The 22,515-nt window shown below is 41.2% G+C and overlaps 1 protein-coding gene across 1 annotated transcript in view; it reads right to left on the minus strand.

Moving 5' to 3' along the window:
* Nucleotides 1–5,284: 5,284 nt before the first annotated feature.
* The window catches only part of Datp (purine phosphoribosyltransferase family protein Apf), a 129,093-nt gene continuing 111,862 nt past the window's right edge, over nucleotides 5,285–22,515 (minus strand). Inside the window, exon 3 of the mRNA XM_080273619.1 lies at nucleotides 5,285–6,322. Coding sequence (XP_080129745.1) covers nucleotides 6,119–6,322 — 204 coding nt within the window. The 3' untranslated portion in view covers nucleotides 5,285–6,118. The remainder of the gene's footprint in view (nucleotides 6,323–22,515) is intronic.

Below are 22,515 nucleotides of genomic sequence, written 5' to 3' on the forward strand. Positions count from 1 at the left end.
TGCCAGGTGGGGACACTCCTTACCCTGCGTGATCCCCCCCCCCAACCCCCTGCATGCCATTGTTTCGGCAACTCACCTGTTAACAGTGACCTGGCCAGTAAAGACATGTTGCGCCACAGTACGAAATTCAAGGCGAGAGTGATTCCCCAATCGATGACGATGTGGAGGACAAAGATTACGTGGCGCCAGAGGAAGAAACGAGCAGAAGCGATGAGAAGGTAATGTCATCAAGGTAGCTGCGGTATGCTCATGTGTTCAGTGAGTGAAACAATGCCTACATTGCCTATATTATTGTGTGAAAAACCAATATATTCTTGTACTACATAAAAATTCGTATCAAATGAAGACATATCTACCTATTCTGAGTGGTTTGCAACAGTTACCACTACCATAGAAAACGTGACAGCAGCAGCACGGCTCCAGAGAACACAGTACCAGGTGTGCGGAGGGTCACCTGTTTAGACGACTTCTAAGCTCAGGTGGGCACTTTTTCTCTGAATTGTCACTGTTTCTCATAAAAAGCGGAGGTTTGAGAAAAAAAAAAAATCCAAAATTGGTCAGGATTGGGAGGGGGGAGGGTCAGTGGTGAAAAGTCAGTCGGGATGAAGCGGGTTAAACTAACATAAACTTACTCAACATTACTCTACAAAAAGGTTAGCCTAACATAACAAATTAAAAGGTAACATTATCCTACCCCATTCCAAAAATAAATTAATCAAACCAAAATGGCCCAAGTTTAAAATAATCCAATCCAACCTACAAGTAACCAGAGCTTAACCCGCCCCATCCTGACCACTTTTCCACCACTGACTCCCCCCAATCCTGACCATTTTTGGAAATTTTTTTTCTTGGCTCAAACCTCCGCTTCTGGTGAGAAACATCGAAAATTCATAGAGAAATCGCTCACCTGAGGTTTAAAATACTTGATACAGGTAGGAGTACATCCTTATCCTACTGGGTTTTCTAACAGGCTGACACCAAAGAAAACGAGTTCTATGGAAAGATAACTATTTCACACCACTCATAAACGGTCTTTATTTATTTACTTGGTACAAATTTATATATAGTACGAGAGTATATTGGTTTTCAAGCAGTAATATAGGCATTATAAGCATTGTTTCACTCACTAACTCATCACCATACCTGACCTTTTTTTTGCCACATTACCTGATCATCATTTCTGACTGTTTCTTCCTCTAATGCTATGTAAAGTTTGTCCTCCACATTGTCATTGATTGGGGAATCACTCTGGCCCCGAATTTCGTACCATGGCATGACATGGCTTTACTGGCCAGGTCACTGATAACAGGTGAATTGCTGAGACAATGGCATGCAGGGGGGGGGAGGAGGTCATGCTGGGTAAGGCATTGTCCCTGCCCGGCATCTTGTAGAGGAAGGTGGTCACGTGTATACGTACCAAAAATCACTCGCGAAAATTGAAAATTGTGCAAATTAGGGACCTTGCAATTGATTTGCGTTTATGTACGTCGACGGGATTGGCAGTGACAAAACGTGTGGACGTTAAAGAACGTCGACGGGACGCCGCGGGTTAATCTAACCTAGAGTAATTCTTTAACTAACTTAATTCAGCCAACACAAACTAACCTAAAATTAGCCTAACCCAAGTTTAACAATGTTAACCTACCATAACCCAATCCAAAAATAAACAAACCTAAAAATAATTTACCAAATCTAACCTAAATTTACACCTAACCTATCCCAGACTAATTCTTAAACTTCCTAATGCAACAAAAATTTACCTAATCTAACCTAAACTTAGAACCTAACCTAACCTTGCCTAATTCTTAAACTTATTAAATCTAACCCAATACTAACCTAACCTTTACTTGGCCAACACAAAGTTTAACTAAAGTAACCTTACCATAACCCAATCAAAAAATAAACAAACCTAACCTAACAAAAAACAACCCAATCTAACTTAAAAAGCTAACCTACCCTAACCTTGCTCTTTAATCAACGTAAGATGAAAAATACCTTACAGGGGACTTTTGTTCTAGATTCTTGACCTATTAAGCTATTCTCCTAGGAGATTTTGTCCTGACAGTGTACACTACTCTACAATATGACACATTATACTACTGTACAGCACTACACCTTACAATATTACACACTAACAGTAGTGTATAATACTGTAGGCTACAACATTAAAGCATACTATAATTTTGTACAACACTAAAGCATACTTTAATACTGTAAAACACAAATGTACACTATACTGTAGTACAATACAACATTAACGTACACAAATACCGTACAACAATAATGTACGCATAATACAGCAGAATACTATCTATCTATCGCCAGACGCCTCAATCCCGTTCGGGGTGGCCACAAACAAAACGCCTCCACGTCGCCCTGTCCCCCGCCATTACACTGCCCCGCTCCCAACTCACCCCCCCCTCTCATATACCTCTCCACCCCATCCCTCCATCTCATCCTCGGCCTCCCCCTCCCTCTTCCCCCCTCCACCTCACTCACATACACTCTCTTCGTCAGTCTTTCACCCTCCATCCTCTTTACATGGCCAAACCACCTCAGTGTATTCCTCATAACGTTTCCTATCACATCCACATTCACACCACAACGCTCCTTTATATTCTCATTTGTCAGCCTGTCTCTCCATGTGACTCCACAGGCTCCTCTTAAATAACTCATTTCCACTGCTCTCACCCTTGACTTGTGTCCTTCCAGCAACGTCCAAGCTTCAGTTCCATATGTTAGAGTTGGAATCACAATACTGTCATGTAGTAACTTTTTCACTTCCATGCTCACTTCCCTGCTTCTTATCACTGCTTTCAAGGAACCAGCAACCTTTCTTCCCTGCTGTACCCTTTCAAGCACTTCACCCTCCAAACCTCCATCCTTACTCATCACACTACCCAAGTACTTAAACGTACTGTACTCACATTTTCCAATTCCTCACCATCCAACCTTGCTGCACATTCACTGACTTCACCTTTCTCAAAGACCATCACTTTACTCTTCCCTACATTCATCTTTAGATTCCACTTCTTACACACACTCCCAGACTCATCCACCAAGCCTTGCAGCTCTCCTTCGTCTTCACTCAACAACACAGTATCATCTGCAAACAACAGTATAGGGAGTTTCCAAACACTACCCTCTCTCACCAGGGCCACTCCAACATTTGCTACCCTACCTTGTACCTCTTTTATTACCCCATCCATGTACAGAATAAACAGCCATGGAGACATGACACATCCCTGTTTCAACTCAACCTTCAAAGAGAAAAATTCACTCAGTTCACCATCCACATGCACTGCAGCCTTAGCACCATCATGCATACTCTTCACAGCATTCAACAACTTCCCATCTGCTCCATATATTCTTAATACTTTCCACAATCCTTGTCTATCCACCCTGTCATATGCTTTCTCCAAATCCATGAAAGCCGCATACAACTTCTTTCCCTTCTCTAGAAACTTTTTCACTAAAGATCTAAGAACGAATATCTGATCTACACAACCTCTTCCCTTCCTGAAGCCACCCTGTTCTTCTCCAACTAATTCCTCTGTTCTTTCTCTAATTCTGTCGATAAGTATCCTACCATACACTTTTCCTATTATACTAAGACTGATATACATTAATAATCTATCTATCTATCTATCTATTGCCAGACGCCATAATCCCGTACGGGGTGGCCATTTGACTCTGAGTTATTTGTTTTACAGGGAGGGGCACTAACCCTCCACCAACCCACTTGACACGTAGGGAGCACGTATGGTTTGGTTATATGGTTACCACCCAGCGTTGTAAATGGTTTCTTGGCTTACAGGAAACCATTTGGCTTGTCACTCAATGTAAAGCCACCTGTAACAGAAAGAAAAGCATTAAGTAGTGACAGGAAAGATGGGAGAAATAGGAGAGGAGGGCAGGCACAGAAAAAGAATGATAAATGCTAAGGAAGAAGTAGGCAGCACTACATCAAGTGAGTGGATGATGGTCGCCACCACCTACCACCAACATTAATAATGAAACCACTAATTTACTCTACAGTATTGTACAATACACCACACTGTATACTGTTTTATGGCACCTCTGAAAACTACCTAATATAGTGAAATAATTTGTTTGCACAAGAAAGAATGCTTACTTGGGTTTATTTCCGGGTATCTGAAAGATACGGGAGACAATAAGGGTGGTCGTGCCCACCATTAAAAGCGACCATTACTCCAGCTCCTGTAAGGTCTCCGGAAGTGTTTAGTACATGCCAACATCGGATGCTGCTCCCTTTTTCCCCACCCGTAGCGAGCTATGGGAACTTAACTGCGTTAGCGCATCTGGCACCAATACTGTCAGTCCTTTCAGAATGGAATAACCATCCATCCATCCATCATCCAATCCTATGTTGCCCCATGAGGAGTGTAGGAGCCCAGGGATAGGCAAGTTGGTCCTGACATTTAGGATGAGAGTGACCAGTTTCACTCATCCATGAGTGGCATTATGTGAGTAATAAACCCCAACCTCCCCTTGGTTATAAACCTGCATCGGCTCAACCTGATTGGAGTACCTTAATTACTCACTGTACCACCAGGCGCCATAATTTGGTTATATGGTAGCCACCTCTCATGGTAAATGGTTTCCCGTGTACAGGAAACCATTTGGCTTGTCACTCAGTGTAGGGTAACCCATGGGCCATTCTACATTATCAACATTAAAATCATCTAAACCTGTATTTTCAGTGGTCAGGGTGAGGCTAAGGTGAGTCAATTTTGTGGATGTGGAGTCAAATATGCTGGTTTCTGAAGAAGCACTGAGGGAGTGATAAACTACCCGGTACACAAATATATTTGGTAATACTTAAATAATTTTGTTTATACAGTGAATAATTAAAATTAGCTGAAGATAAAAACAGCATCAACTGCAAACTATAATTTGATATAACAACAGATACCACTGTTGTTATGGAAGTTTGTGACGAGATGGTAACCAGGAAAACAAAATGGGGATATGTCAGCAGAGGAAGAGATTTGGGGTTATGTGAGGAACAGGACTACAGGGGATATTGATTGGAGGAAAAGGTGAACGGAATTCAGATTGGTATTGAGACCACGGATAATAGTGAAACATAAGATTGAACCTGTGCTTCTCCGCTGACGAGCATGAAGTGTTTGCAACAACCGCTGTCAGCACAGTCGTTTGACTGCGACCAGGAGGACCCTGTGCTGCCAGTGGTTACAATCCGAGATACCACCGAATTTGCTGAAATTAATGCAGTGGCTATTTTTATGGGGGGATGGAAACAGAATGTGTGATATTTAATGTGCATGTATTGTAATGTAGACATTTGATGGTAGATGTATTATGACAGCATGCTGGCCTACTCTTTGTGTTAATGAAAATGTAGATACTGTTCAGCAAAAGGAGATGGTCAGGAACAGATCCTGAGGGCCAGTGAAATGGGAGCGCCAGCTCTCCCTGTCACCAGCTTGCCATCCACCTCAGGAATACCGCCCTGTTCGGCTGGTGCTACTGTACAGTACCTCATTTTACCTATCAGAGAAAGAAACTGTTCTCACTCTCTCTGTTTCTCACTGTTTTCATACTTCTTACCAAGTTATGGCCTCATGACTTTATTTTCAGTCCAGTTTGCCTGAGAATTACTGTGCATGTAACTGGGCCTAGTATCTTGTGACACCATTCTCACATTTTTTGGTTATAGGCATGTTACTAACATCAGACAGGCATGAAACCAGCACACACATAAACAACCATCGCAGTAATGGCATGTGTTCTATTTGGCTTTAAAACGTGGTTAATACTACAGGGCAATTTTTAATGCCAACATGCTTGCTTGTTCTGTGATTCTTTTCATATGAGTGCTAAACATAAGTAAATACATGTAAAATTACACAGCTACTGTATTTGCAAATAAGAAGCAAATTTTGAGGAATACCATGCATTTACTGTACTAAGAAACTTTTGCATTCTGCATTACATTATATTAGTACCAGAATGAAGAATACACATTTTCCTGAATTAAAACATTACATCGTTTTATATGCATAGTGTGCATATCTTATCTAAGGTAGCATAATCATGATACACATTATGTCTCAATGATAATGCTCTATTGCTATTGTTTTTCCTGACTGTGTAAGAAAGCATCTAACTTTTTCAGTGCACTTATCATATCAGGAAATCCAGCCACTTCACAAGCCTCAGCCAAAGGACACCAGCGGAAGTCCACATGTTCATTGGAAAGGGTAACCCCTGGAGCATCAGGTTTGAGTTGAGCTGCCCAGTAAACAACAGTCTTGGGATGTCCGAATGCAGTGTACTGGCAAAAAAAGGAAATGGATTAGTTGGATGGCATGCACTATACTATACGGTACCATACTGTACAAGCTTGTAATTATTAACACCTGGGCCACTGGAATCAGTTCAGAATTCAGTAAAACTTTACATTTTGGATCACTGGATGCAGAGAGCAACCAACACACAGTCATGCCTCACTATATGATGATAATGCATCAAGTGAAAACCCCATTTGCCGGTCAGTCTTCTAACATCAGAAATTTCACAAATGGTGTCCCCCAAGGATCTGTTTTGTCCCCTACACTCTTTAACCTATACATGCATGACGTACCCACACCCCACACACCACAGATACACATAGCTTCCTATGCAGATGATATAACACTTACATGTACACGCCAAAACGCAAACACAGCTGCACACATCATTCAACCTTACCTCAACACACTACACGAATGGTTCACCTCAAACAGGCTCAAAATAGCCCCAGCCAAATCTACAGTGACTCTTCTCACAAACTAGACAGCAGAACACAGTCACATCCCACACCTCACCATAAACAACACTCCCCTACCACACACACACACACACACACACAAAATCCTTGGTGTAAAATACAATACATCAATGTCATCACAAACATTAAAAATAAAATAACACCAAGACTCAATGCCTTAAGGTCACTTGCCCATACAACATTCGGACACAACAAAGAAACCTACACCACAGTATACAAACAATACATTTGTTCAGTGATGAATTATGCAAGCCCTGCCTGGGCTTCTAACCTCACCAAAACACACTACAACACTCTACAGACCATACAGAACAAGGCCCTAAAAACAATCACAGGCTGCACAGCTACTACACCCACAGACCACCTACATCAAGAAACCAAAGTCCTCAAAGTCAAGGATCACCTAGCCATGAGAGGCACCCAGTTTCTTGCTGCAGCCTCCACAAACCCACAACATCCACTACAGTACATGCAGCACATCCACCCACACCAAGGAACATCAAAACAACACCCAGCACACGATACCATACACAAATACTGTCATCTCTCCCCCCTTGCCCACCTCAGACCAGCTTCCAGAAGCATATCCACACTCAGATCACTCACCGCTCCATTCAGTCACTTAAAGACAACACACAGCTGCATGCACGGCCTCCTGACATCCACCTTTCTGAATCCTATCTTCCTCGTGAGGACAGGGTCCACCTGGCCAGGCTGAGATGTGGACACCATCCAGCCCTCTTAAGCTACCAGAAGAGGCTGGATGACTCCGTTGCTGATGCCTGTCCAGGATGTAACACAGCACCCCATACTATTAAGCACATTATGGAAGACTGCATTGCACACAATCACCTATGCCAACAACACAACATACACTCTTTGAGAGCTCTGTGGGAAAGCCCGGTCTCGGCCATGGCCTTCCTAAGGGACTCGGGGCTGTTTGGCCAGACTGCCTAGGGAACAACTACTACTACTACTACTACTACTACCCATCGTATAATGATGATTCATATAGTGAGGTCAATATAACCTGGGTTCATTGGGGATAGTCCTAGGTCAGTCTGAGTCATCACCAAGAGGCCCTCAAAGGCTGGGGGAAAGCTGGAGTGCCTGATCACTCCTGGTCCTTAGGAAGAGGTGAAGGAAGATGGGGAGCGCAAAGTGGTGAGACCATGGGAGAGTGATGCGATGAGGCTGAGGGAAAGCATTGCGGTGAGGGCGATGAAAAGTGTAGCAGTGAGGCCAAGGGAGGGCGTGGTGGTGTGACAGCAGGATAGTGTTGGGATGTGCCACGCAGCACTGATGATGAGATAGACATGATAAATGAAGGTGAGGCAGGACATAGCACTTGCATCCCACTCACTGATGGCTTTGGCTTTTCCCAAGTGCTGGTGGCAAGGAGAAGATGGTGGTTTGCCTTGCTGCCTCTTTCTTAGTTGCCAGGTACTCCCTGTCCGGTATCAAGTGTTACTCTGTGCCATACAACACTGTGTCACTCCTCGCAATGTTCAAGTCCGTGTCCTGGTTGTATGAAACTGCCTCATCCATCTTTACTAGGAACTCCTGCAAGGTCCTGATGTCAAAAAAATGAAAGGCTTCATCCTCCCTGCCGTCCTCGTTATCTTCATGTGCCTCCCCCATCTGTACCCTTAGTTCAATGAGTTCTGTTGAGGACCTCTTGAACATCTTTGTTGATCTCTTCAATCCCACCTCGTGCGAGAGGCTGGGGATTTCAACTGGATGTTCACCACTGTCAGGAACCCAAGGAAGGAATGCATACACTCTGGCTATGCTTTTTGCCGGATGGTGTTCAGTGTGCTTGCCTGCACCACCTTCCATGTTGCCGTGATGTTGTTGATGATGCTCTTTGTTTTGTTTCATTTTTGAAGGCCCCAACACGCTTGCATGCGTTGGCCTTGGTCACCTGATGGTGGCACTCCATACTGCTCAATCTCTGGCAGCTTCCCAGTTTAGTCCCTTATCCCTGAGGTCACACTCAGTGACTTCGTCCCAGGTCTTTTCCAGTCTGCCTCTCGCAACCCTACTCCTAACATTAACACTTCTCATTTTCTGCATCCAATTATCATCCCCCATCTTCACCAAATTCCCAAATCATCTCAGTCTACCTTTCCTCATCACAACACCAATACACTCCAGTCCCATCCTACCACTCAACTCTTCCATTGTAAACCTAGCCCCCCCAAGGCCTCGCACTCAGGGACGCACTGCACATCCACCTAATCATTGCCACTTCTGTATACTTGAGCCTGCAAATATCCTCTTCCTTTACTGCCCAGGTCTCACTACCATACAGCATTACACTCCTAACATATGCTGCAAAGATCCCTTAGAACAGAAGAAGAGCCCTCTCAATGTCAGGAGAGGCAACAGCTCCCTGAAATTTTTCCAACCACTCATCACTCTAGCCACAGAGCTAGCTCCAACCCCACATCCAGCACATAACATGTCTCCCAAACAAAAAAAAACTCTCACACACTCTAGAGACTCTCCAACAAATTCAATCCCTTCACGCCTGGCAATCTCCACATGCTCTCCCCAACATACTGCACATATGAAATCAGCATTATCTCACAGTCTACCTCTAATACCACTATCTCTTATGCACCAACTTATCACAAACACTGCACGAGACTGAATTACTTCCCATGCCCTTGTGGTAAATCGCACATAGCAGATCTCCCTCTTCTTTGATGGTACTGCCACCAGACCTAGATACCATCACTGTTCTTATATCTGCATTTACTCTTTAGTCCTTGTGCCCCATACCATCTCTCCACTTCCTAAATCTTTCTTCCACCTCCCTTTCATTCACTGCAATCAACACAAAATCATCACCATACAACATCTCCCAGGGGAGTTCATTTCTGAAGTCATGTGAGAGGGCTTCAAGTACCATGATAAACAAGGGGCTCAAAACTGACCCCTGGTGCACATCAACATTTATGGAAAACTCATCACTCTAATCTCCATTCACCCGTACATGAGTGTCAGCACCCACATACATGGCCATAATGGCCCGAACCAGCCACTTGTCAATCCCAAGCTTTCTTATTACCCACTTCACCACCTCTCTGGGGACTGTCAAGGGCTTTTTCTGAATCAACAAAAAAAAAGAGCACAGATTCCTTTTCTTTCCAATACATTTTTCCTGAAGCTGTCAAACAACAAATATGGCATCAGTGGTCCCTTTGCCCGGCATAAACTCAAACTGCATCTCATCAATATTCACTCTTTCTCTAATCATACCTTCTAGAACTCTCTCCATTACCTTCACTGTCTGGTCTAAAAGCGTTATGCCTCTATAATTTCCTCTTTCCAGGGCACCACCTTCCCCTTGTACACATTTACAATTACACTCTTCAGCCGATCATCTGGGACAACACACTCATATATTATTGTGTTTATAAAGTCTGTGACTAACCTCATTCTCATATATCCCGAGACTTTCAACATTTCAGCTGTCAATCCAGACTCACATGCTGCCTTCCCCACCTGCATCCTGCCTATTGTCCTGTTTACATTAGCAGCGTCAATCAAAGGCCAAGAGCCAAACACTAGATCTGCTGGCTCCATACCTTCCCTGTCCCAGTCAAGCTCCTCATTCAACAACTGACTGTAACGCTCTCTCCATGCACCTTTAATATCCCCACTGTTCACCACTACCCTTCCTTCGTCATTCTTCACACACTGCTCACCTATGATGTTCCTATTCTCCCTCTTCATCTGATTTGCCACCTTAAATATCATATTCTTCCTTTCCACACAATTTAGGTTATCAAGTAAAAGTCCCTGTGACTCAGACTTCGCCCTGTAAACCTCTTTTCTAGCCCTACGGTTGGCAGCCAAGTATTCCTCTCTGTTACCATCCTTCTTCCATTCCCAGAAAAACTTTCTTTTCTCCTTAACTGCAGCTTCTACACCTTCATCCCACCACCATGTTACTTTATGTCCTGGGGGGCCCCTTGTCCATCTGTCACAAAGGACTTTGTAGTTACTTGTAGAGAAGTTTTGTGGTTTAGTTCTCACTCTCGATTTCTTGTAGTAGGAATTAATGATGAATACAAGGAGTTGATCTTCATTTATTATCTTCAGAGAAATCTAAGTTGAGCAGGGTATGTCTTACAGAGACAATATAATAAGTAAGTCTAGTTGAGCCCCTCTTTTCTTGTTCACTCTCTCCACTACCTGTCGGTTCAATCGCTAGCCTCCTTCTGAGCTCTCTTTCCTAAATTCTGGTGAAATAGGGGTCGTGTCACGTGTGTTACACAGTGGTTGGAAAGTTCCAGAAACCTGTGTGTGAGTATGTGTGTATGTCACTAGGCTTTGTTCCCCTGCTATCTCGCTGACACACTACCTACATCATCTCCTGACATTGCTACTTCCTAATCTGTCATCAACATTTCCTCACTTAACTTGCAAGATCATTTCCCTTTCCCAGGCTCGCATGGAGCTATCTATCTACAGTATTTATCTATCTATCTATTATGATTTGTAATTATAATATGGACTAATAACATTGCTCGGCCACGCCGCTGAAGGTCCTCCGACAGCAATTATCACTGACATATGCTAATCTATTAGTACATAATATTGATTATAATATTGTATACATATAATATTCATAGTAAATTGCAATGATCCAGTAATATTACATTTTAAACAAGTTGTATACATATTTGAATAAATGCATTAAAAGTAAACTATTTAACTGTAATACAGTATGTGCTTGGGTTATTGTAGTGAAATGCATACATGCAAGAAAAAAAAAAAAAGTTTAAAATTAAGATTATGGTAAGAGTTATTAAGATTTCATTTGAAGATAATGGTACTGGTATGCCATACTTCTATATCATGGGTCATTCTTCTTTGTATTTTTATTTTTATTTTATATATATATATATATATATATATATATATATATATATATATATATATATATATATATATATAGATAGAGATAGACAGATAATTAATACTATATACAAAATATGTACACTTCATTCAGGGGGGTTAACTTGGATATTAACTCTCCCCCCACTAAATACTGACTCCAAATTTGCAATTCTTGCATGCATTCTGTGCATTGTGAACAGCAGTACTGCAAATACAATGCAGAAGATTATAAAGACAGTAGGTGCTGGGCTATACACATAATATGGGTTGAACATACTCAAACTCAAATCTTCCCAGTGCTTCATTGTTTCATTGATCAGCTGCATAGTTTCAAACTTAGGTGAAGGCAACTTAATACTTGTGGTCATGTTTAAGTCCATATCAGGCAGTGGGTGGAAATGTTTGTGTGTATGACTGAGAATGGCATAGTGATTGATGGTGGATAAAGTAGACATGGCTGGTGTAAATACCGCACAGTAGTCTGGTGCTATGTATAATCCTGAGGCTGATGTATGAGATGGTGGTATATCTGGACAGACTATGTAAACTGTTGTGTTATGAGTGAAATAAAAGAACTGTGAGTGTCCGATGCGTTGATGGTGTACAAGTTTATCTGGAGCAAAAGTGAAGTTGCAATGATTATGAATATTGTCATTTCTGAGGATAGCCATTTCACAAGGGATTGTATCAGTAGGCTGAAACGTGAAAATGTATGCAGGACAAAGATGAACAGCATGTAAGGATGTGCGGCACTTTCATTCAATTGTTGATTCACTTGCGAAAGTGACAGTGTCCCGTCTCTTGGAGACCATGATGAGTTCAGTGTCTGTGTTGATGTTGATGCAAAGTGTTGTTATTTTTATAGGGGAAGGGATGTATTTGGTATACTGTGAACAGGTCTTCAGTTATGAATGGTACATGAACTACTACTGATGTTGGTGTTAGTGTTGCTTCTAAATATGGATAATATTGCATGAATTCCCTACTGCGGAACAACGGCTTCAATTTATGTTTATGTATGCCTTGACTAATTATCTGACGTAGCTCAAGAACCGCGAGTAAGTCAATTGTGATCTTGCCATCACCAGCATTCGAAATTCCTTGCATAAGTGCCCTGAAACGACCTCTAGTGTTGTCTAATTGTAGTAGAATCATGTCAATATGTTCTGTGATGATGGAGAAGTGTTGGAAAAGTGTAATGTTTCCTTCCATTTCATTTATTTTATCTACACTCTCGAGAGCTATGTTTTCTGCCTTTTTCAGATTTTTCACAATTGTCTTCATTGCTGAGTTCTGTCCTGTGATGAATTTATCTTGGTATGTTAGTATCTGAGCTATTTTATTAAATTTGTTGTTTATTTCTTTAAGGTCATCCTCTGTAGCCAATCCAGAGATGTTCCCAAGAACTGCGCCACCCAGGTCGAACAAACCGCGCTTTTGGCGAGTACGTGTGATGTTGTTCCTGTCGCTCAGTACCTCTGTTCCATAAGATGGGAGATCTTGAATCATGATGAGCATAGTTGACTTTGCCTGTTCTAGTTTCCATTTCGCTAACTTTACCATTTCATTCACTTCCTTTGTGTTATGTGCTTGTGAAACATAATTTCCTATCATGAAGTCCAGAGTTCACATAGGCTTCGCAAGACTGTATAGATAAGTAGGTAATTCATACAAGTAATCTAGACTTATTTCAGTACTCATGACGTCCTTAATGATTGTAGTCGTGGCCATTGGAGCTATGAGGCATCCTTGTCGTACTATGTGTTGGGGGTCTAAGTGCGTATATCCTCTTACTATGTAGAGGAGAATCCATAGCATAAGTTCCTTCATCGTAACCTACCGAAAAAAAAAATCTATTAATTTCCTAATATGGTCGATGATAGTGATGATGTGCATTACGGTTGATTGTTATTTCATTTATAGAAGGAGTTTAAATCGATATTTAATTCTCGTAAATGATGTACTGTAGATTTGATTGGAATAGTTGCACCTATGTTCGATTGTTTGGTATAAGACCTTAATTTCTTTCTGTAATCATTGTTGTTTTCTTGCTTGGTTTCTTGAGGTACGTTCGCCTGTTCGGCTGTATCCGATGCTGAATAATTATTGGATAATTCCCTTGAAATTCGTTTTAAATGGTCAATATGAATTTGTTTCTCTTCACCACTTGACAGTGACTTAAATAAAACTTTGTTTGCTTTTATGTTAATTACTCTGTATGGGCCCTCAAATTTTGGGGATAATTTATTGTCTCTCATATGAATGATACCATAAACAATGTCTCCTAAGCTGATAGGTGAATCTCTTGCCTTCTTGTTAAATGCCTCCGTCATTTCTTCCTTGGACATCGTTAATTGTTTTTTGATTCTTTTGTGTATGTCCTGGAATTCACGTAAACGGAGTTTAGAGTAATCATCGTAATTGTATCTGGGCATACACTGTCACCTTCTAGGAGCTCATATGGTAGTTTTTTATCTGTCCCATATATAATGAAATGTGGTGTGTCACCTATGGATTTATTTATAGATCCATTAATTGAGGCTTCCACTCTGGGAATCCAATCATCCCAGCTTGCACAATTTTCACTAAGAATGTGTCGTAGCACATCTAATACTTTTTTATTTTGTCTCTCTACCAACCCATTCGATGCTGGGTGATAGGCTAAAACATTAACCTTTTTGATGTTGTATTGTTTACATATTTCTTGTAAGATCTCAGAATTAAATTCTCCTCCATTATCACTTATTAGTACCTTTGGGGTAGTAAAGCAACATATTACATTATCTGTTATTGCCTTTGCTACTGTCTCTGCTGTCTTATCTTTAATTGGAGATAAAATGACATAATGGGAAAAATGATCCGTTGCTACGAATAAGTATAGGTTATTATTGTATGATAATGGCATCTTGAGTAAATCAACAGCGACAGCGTCCCATGGTTGATGTGGTACAGGGTAATTACCCATCGGTGCAGGTGTGATTGGGTATCCTTTGTGTTTCGCACATGATTCGCATCTGTCTATATGATTGTTTATATCTTTTTGTAATGAAGGCCGGTAATATAACAGCTGGGCTTGGTTGAATGTCTTATCCTTTCCAGGATGTCCTGCATGTGGGCTATCGTGTATCGTTCATAATACTTGGGGTATCATGTCATTAGGTACTACCAACTGGTTAGTATTTCTTTGGCATTTTGGTTGTTTAGAGTTAATCTTGTATAATGTATTATTGACCATTGTGAATTGTTCGAGTGGGACATGCAGTTTGGGTAATTGTATGTCATCTCCACTTTCTAACTTGTATATAACTTTAGACCATATTGGGTCAAGTCTTTTTGCCTTTGCGATATCATCGTGGTTTGGGATACTTCCTTTGAGATCTAATGCCGCGACCTGAATCGTGTTCGGGTTCCTGGATAACGCGTCAGCTACTATGTTCATTTTACCTTGTATATAATGAATTTGTACACTGTAGTTTTCAACTGTACATTTCCATCTTGCTCTCCTCCCAGAAAGGAGTTTTTCTTTAAACATACCCACCAGTGGTTTATGGTCAGTGAATAAGTGGATTTCGTAACCATATACCAAATCTTGAAACTTTTGTAATGCAAAAACCACTGCAAGTGCCTCTAAGTCTGTAGTGCAATAATTTTTCTCTGCACCTCTTGTTTGTCTGCTGGCAAATGCAATTGGTTGATTTTTTCCTCTTTTATCTTCCTGCATCAGTACAGCCCCTAATCCTTTAACCGATGCGTCTGTACAAATAAGAAATGATTTTGTGTAATCTGGATATTCTAAACAAGGTGCATTTGTTAGTTTAATTTGTAGATTGTTAAATGCCCTTTTTTGTTCTTCTTCCCATTGGAATACAGCATCTTTTTTGAGTAGTTGGAATAGAGGAAAGGCTATATGAGAGAACTGTGGTACAAATGACCTATAGTACCCAGCCAGCCCTAAAAATTGTCTAACTTCGTCAGTCATAGTGGGTTCAGGAAAATCTCTCACTGCCTGTATTTTGTCATCAGTGGTGTGAATACCATTAGAACTTAATTTGTGGCCTAAGAAATTTATTTCCTTAAAGCAAAATTTGCATTTAGAAAGTTTAATTTTTAAACCAGCATCACTAAGCTTTTGTAAGAGTAAGTCTAATTTCCTGAGATGATCCTTAATATTCTTCGTTGCGATTATAATATCGTCAAGATAAACAAATATTCCTTGTCCTAAAATTCCGGACAATATGTAATTCATAAGACGATGGAATGTGCCTGGGGCTGTCATCAGTCCCACTGGCATTCTTGTATATTGATAATGGCCTCTGTTTGTGGAAAAGGCAGTGTATTTACATGACTCCTCCGAAACCGGAATCTGATAATAGCTGTTTAAGAGATCGAAGGTTGAGAATATGTTATTCTCAGGACCAATATTCTGTAGAACGTCACTTAGCAATGGCATGGGAAATCTGTCTGGGATTGTGTGATTATTTAGTTTACGGTAATCTACTACCGCACGCATTTCTCCATTTTGTTTGGGCACGAAGAATAATGGGGCATTCCACGGGGAGACTGAAGGCTCAATAATTCCAAGTTTTAACATTTCATTGACATACTGATTTGCAAGTGTACGTTGGGAGTGTGGTATGTGGTAAGCTGGTACGAAAATTGGTGGTGTTTCTGGGTGCACATTAATCATGTGATTAATCATGTTAGTACACCCTAATTGTTCTCCGGGTAATGCTACGGTGTCCCTGTGTGTTTCCAGCAGGGTTAACAAATCATTTTCTTCATCAAATTCACCTGAGTGAATTAAATTCTCTTTTATTCTTTCTCTATCCGTAGATTTTATCTCACTTGTCACTCCAGCTATAACTATTTCCTTCACAGGGGCAGGACATTTTTCAATATTAACTATGCAAGTCCCCTTTTTCAACTGAACTTCCCCATTCATGTGATTAATTATGAATATCTGAGTTTGCCCTTTGTCATTCATATGACATAATGTGTTTTCTACTGACAATCCCTTTACTTTACATAATTCTTCTAAGACAAGAACAGTACTATTCCGTAATTTGCTCTTTATGGTAACTTTCATGTAGGAATTAGGTGGTATATCTAAATCATTAGTGAGATGGGCGGGAAAAATTGATAAATCAGTACTGTTATTTTGGTCACTAATTCTGGAGGATGGGGCTGGTGGTGGGAGTGGATCTATACACTCATCTGTTTGTGTATGTTTGTTTAAGCCTTTAATATTACCAATTCTTTTTGGCTCTCTTTTACCAATCAGTGAGGGATCTGAAGGTATTTCCTCTATGAATTCATTGTAAAAGTCTATTCCATTCATTTGTGGGAGTATAGTTATGTTCTCTGCTCTCATGGATCTTAAGCCCAGTAACATATGAGCTTTAATTGCTAAGTTTTCAACAATATAGAAAAATGCAGAGAATGGTCTTGTAGTCTCTGTGAAACTGATATTTAATCTTATCATACCTTTCACTGTAATTTGTTTTCCATCTACCGTGTATAAATCTAAATCAGCTTCATCCAGAAAAGTTACTTTCTTCTTATTTTTGAGAATTCTGTTTATTTCTTCATGTGTTATTAAGTTCACTGGAGAGCCTGTATCTAAAAATAAGGAAATGTTTTGATCCTCACATACAGCTGGTATCAAGATACACTCATTTCCCAACATGCCTCCTATGTGAATTTCAGATTTGTTTTTCTTTACGTTTGTTCATTTTTTGTCATGACTTGGTCTTCCCCCGATTTGAACATAGACACAATTTTTTCTACTGTTTTGCAATCACTGGTCCAGTGCCCTTGGTATCTATGATGCCTACAGTAAGGACCAAATCCTTGTGTCTTTTGCTTGTCCTCTTTTGCTTTGATAAAGCATTCATACCTTGTGTGTCCTGGTTTTGCACAATAATGACAGAATGGACCTATCCCTTGACTGTGACCTACGATGTGATTTCCCATAAGGAGTATTGTTTATGGCGCGAGACCTGCTCGGGCTGCGCGAAAACTTATGAAACTGCCTGTAGCCTGGTGTCTGTGATCGAGCCCTCGTCACATTTGGTTGTTTGCTCTGCCTGCTTTCAGGTCGCGATCGATTTTGTTCTCTGTTTGGGGTCAGTGTAGATGTTTTCACAGCTGATACTGTCTCAGGTACTCTCATTCTACTAAAATGTGCGGGTGTGTTGACCATACCTGCTTTACTGCACTGCATCTCTACCTTGTTCATTAAGTCTAGTAAGCACATGCCTGGGGTGTACGCAATCGTCTTGGCGATCTTAAGGGTCCTATCAGGTAATTTACACAAGGCAGCTACATAACCAATGATGTCCACGACGAGGTCTGGGGACATCTTTCCATCATCTGTTATCCAATTTGAGTTTTCCAAAGTAACTAACAATGTTCTTTTGATTGTGGAAACGTCAGCAGTTATTTCACTGAGCACATGGTTTGTAGTGTGCTCCCTTACAAGATCTACAATTTTATGTAATTCTGGAATTATACCTGGCAAGAAGTTCATTCATTCATTCATTCATTGCCAGACGCCATGTATCCCAAATGGGAAGAAGTTCATACCTCCAGAAAATTTCTTCAAAAATTCAGTTTTAAATTCATATGTCCTAGCTTTATGGAGCTTGTCCGATCGCAATAAATTGCTTGCTGGACATCTTTCCTGGCTTATGCAAGATGAAAAAATAGCAATTTTCTCCTGTTCATCTAGTATGTGGCGCTTGACGAACATTTGTTCGCACTGACTGACTAATGAAATGACATCAATGCGATCTTTTTCTGTGCCAGAGAATTTTGGGGCAGTTTTATCTTCATGGTACACGAACACATGGGGTGTGGTTGTTAGATCCGCGGTATTTGTTTCTCGATTCATTTTCACTGTTTGCTCTGTTAATTTACCCTGGACGTGTTTATCGTTGTGTGAGGGAATGGTGGAATATATTCGACTGGACCGGTGAACCCTGTTATGTGTATTGGCATACGTGTGCAAGTCAGCGACAAAGTCCTCACTTGCTACGTCAGAGGAGGTTTCCCACTCATCATCTGAAACTGCCGTATTTATTTCTTGGTCTTTAATTTGTAGTGAGGTTTGTACATGGGGTGTGTTGCCTTTGTGCTTTCCTAATTGTGAGTCTGTTGTTGTGGCTAATTGTGTGTCATCTGGTATTAACGTGGGTGGTGGCGAAAATATTCCTGTCATTAAGATATGGTGTTATGAAATACGCCTTTTGTTTATTTATGTCCTAACAAAATAGATGAGTAAATAAGTTGAAATAAATGATAGATAGTAAGTGTATAAGTGTATATATGGAAATAAGTAAAAAAGTTGAATATAGCTAATTTTAGCACTGAGAAGAAATGAGTAAGTATAATTTTAACCACTTGATACAGATCGTAGAGGTATGTCGATACAAAAGTCGATCTCGGAAGAAAAATGCAGGGTTGATTGAAGGTCTCTTGATAAATCTAGTGCTGTGTTGATGGACAATATTACCCAGGAAATTCCATGGCCTGGTGCTTGTGGTGGTTAACAGCTGTCACAGGCAAACCTCAGCATAGAACGTCGAATTTCCAACTCAATACTGTGGAAATAAATGAGTATGAGTAGGAGCTATGTGAATAATGAGTAATGAGTAGTGGGTGAGAAGTGCCTGGTGTCAGTCACACGTTGCTTGGCGTGGCAAACTCGCGTTGTGATGTCATCTCAGCACATGGTGATGTCGGTTTCCCACACTGGTAGCTGTGGTGAATACTGAGTAGCGATGCTTAAGCTGGGTGAAGAAAGGTGAGTAAGTCGCGTTATAAATGTGGCTCTGGTGTTTTGCTGCGTGTCTTGACCTCTGCGTCAGCGATGGAGGTAGGCGGGAGAGAGTGGTTGGGGTATGTTTGCTTGTTGCTTTGATGTTTCCTCTTCTTTACTTGCTTTGTTTTTTATTCTTCTTGCTGCTGCTTGAAGTTACGTGAAGATTATAGAGTTGTTTTGTAGACTCGTAGGCTATATTTTGTAGGAATTCACTGTAGAACTGAAGCTAATCTTGTAGAGTGTCGGCTGCTTTTGTAGAAATTCACTGTTGATTCGAAGACGAGGTCCATACTTTTGCTGCTACCAAATGTCACAAAGGACTTTGTAGGTACTTGTAGAGAAGTTTTGTGGTTTAGTTCTAACTCTCGATTTCTTGTAGTAGGAATTAATGATGAATACAAGGAGTTGATCTTCATTTATTATCTTCAGAGGAATCTAAGTTGAGCAGGGTATGTCTTACAGAGACAATATAATAAGTAAGTCTAGTTGAGCCCCTCTTTTCTTGTTCACTCTCTCCACTACCTGTTGGTTCAATTGCTAGCCTCCTTCTGAGCTCTCTTTCCTAAATTCTGGTGAAACAGGGGTCGTGTCACGTGTGTTACACTGTGGTTGGAAAGTTCCAGAAACCTGTGTGTGAGTATGTGTGTATGTCACTAGGCTTTGTTCCCCTGCTATCTCGCTGACACACTACCTACATCATCTCCTGACATTGCTACTTCCTAATCTGTCGTCAACATTTCCTCACTTAACTTGCAAGATCATTTCCCTTTCCCAGGCTTGCATGGAGCTGTCTATCTATCTATTTATCTATCTATCTATTATGATTTGTAATTATAATATGGACTCATAACACATCTACACACTGAATCAGTAACTCTAAAGAATTTGCTCTTGAGGGCTCTGTACTGTTCATTAATACCTGTCAACGCCTCCCTCTTCACCCACCAATCTCCTCATCTCGCTATAGAAGGCATCCCTTACTGCTTGTTTTTTCAGCTTCCATATTTTCCTAGTGGATGCATAGGTCCTCTTTTTCATCACCCACTCCATAAGCACCATGTCACATATCAATAACTTCTGATGCTGCACACACTCCTCACTAACCTCCTACCAACCCTCCTGGCCAGGAAATAGTCTATCTGGCTGTTATTTCCCCCAGACTTGTATGTAATTAACCTCCTCTATTCCCCCAAAGTGCGTTGCATACAATCATGTTTATTGCTGCTTCAAACTTGAGTATCCTTTCCCCTTCCTCATTTCTTGTACCATATGCACATCCCTCAGGTATTCCTTCATATCCTTGAGCTGCCTCACCCATATGACCATTTAAGTCCCCTCCCAAAACTACAGTTTCATTATCCCCCATACCACATACTATCTATCTATAGTTCGACACCCTAATCCTGCAAAGGGTGGCCACAGACAAAACACCTCAAAGTCGCTCTGTCACTCACCATTTGACTACCCTCCCCCCAACTCACTCCCCCCTCCCTCATTTATCTCTCGACTCCATCCCTCCACCTCATCCTCAGTCGTCCCCTCCCTCCACCTCACCTACATACACGCTCTTAGCCAGGCTTTCAGTCTCCATTCTCTCCATGTGTCCAAACCACCTCAGTGTATTTCTCCTAATCTTCTCAACCACATCCACATCCACCCCACAACGTTCTTTCATTTCTTCATTCATCAACCTGTCCCTCCATGTCACTTCACATGCTCCTCTCAAGTAACTCATTTCCACTGCTCTCACTCTTGACTTGTTCCCCTCTTGCAAGGTCCATGACTTGCTTCCATATGTCAGGGTAGGGATCACAATACTATCAATAAGTGACTTCTTAACTTCCATACTCACCTCCCTATTTCTTATCACTGCTTTCAGTGAACCAACAACCTTCCTTCCCTGCTGTACCCTTTCAAGCACTTCATCCCCCAAAGTTCCATCCCTAATCATCACACTACCCAAATACCTGAATGCACTCACATTCTCCATATCCTTGCCATCCAGCCTCACTGTGCATTCTATGACTTCATTCCTCTCAAACACCATAACTTTACTCTAGTTTACATTAACTTTCAGATTCCTCTTCCTACACACTGTCCCAAATTCATTCACCAAACCTTGCAACTCCCATTCATCTTCACTCAGCAATACTATATCATCAGCAAACAGCAACACTGGAATCTTCCACATCTCACCCTTACTCATTAGAGCCACCCCCACATCCACTGCCCTACCTTGCACCTCCTTTACAACCCCATCCATATATATACTAAACAGCCATGGAGACAGCACACAACCCTGTATCAGTCCCACACTGAGATCAAAGAACTCACAGATCCTTAAAGTGCTCCTTCCATCTCCTCAATTTCTCTCTCTTCTCCACCAACAATCTATTATTCCTGTCTTTCACTCCCCTGCTATTACCCCTTTCACAATGCCTTACTTTCTTTACCTCCTTCCAAAACAATTTCTTACTCTCCCTCCATTTCACACTCAGATTCCTCCCAAACTCTTCTTCCACTTTCTTCTTACTCTCTTTCACCAATCTCTTCACCTCCCTTCTCCTGCTCACATATACCGCTCTCTTCTCTCTCTCGTCTTCTCCCCTACCTCTTCTACTCGTTAGCCATTCACTATATGGCTTCTTCTTTTGTTCCACAGCTTGTTTCACCTCATCATTCCACCATGCTGTCCCTTGCACACCCCTGCATCTCCTCCTCATTCCACAGACCACCTTACACGCTGTGCCTATCTCTGCCGTGAATATCTTACATACGTCTTCCACTCCTTCCGTCTGCTCTAATTCCTACCTTCCCAATCTTTCTTCCACTATGCTCTTATACTCTGCCATTTTCTCACTATCTTGCAACTTCTCCACTCTTCTCACAGGAGCTGTTCACATACTGCATGTATTAAGCCATTCCAAAATCTATCCTTCAGTACCTCATCCAAGCCTGCCTG

Source organism: Coenobita brevimanus, chromosome 55 (genome assembly GCF_032717465.1).
Source record: "Coenobita brevimanus isolate Jiangsu-jjx chromosome 55, ASM3271746v2, whole genome shotgun sequence".
Lineage (NCBI taxonomy): Eukaryota > Metazoa > Arthropoda > Malacostraca > Decapoda > Coenobitidae > Coenobita > Coenobita brevimanus.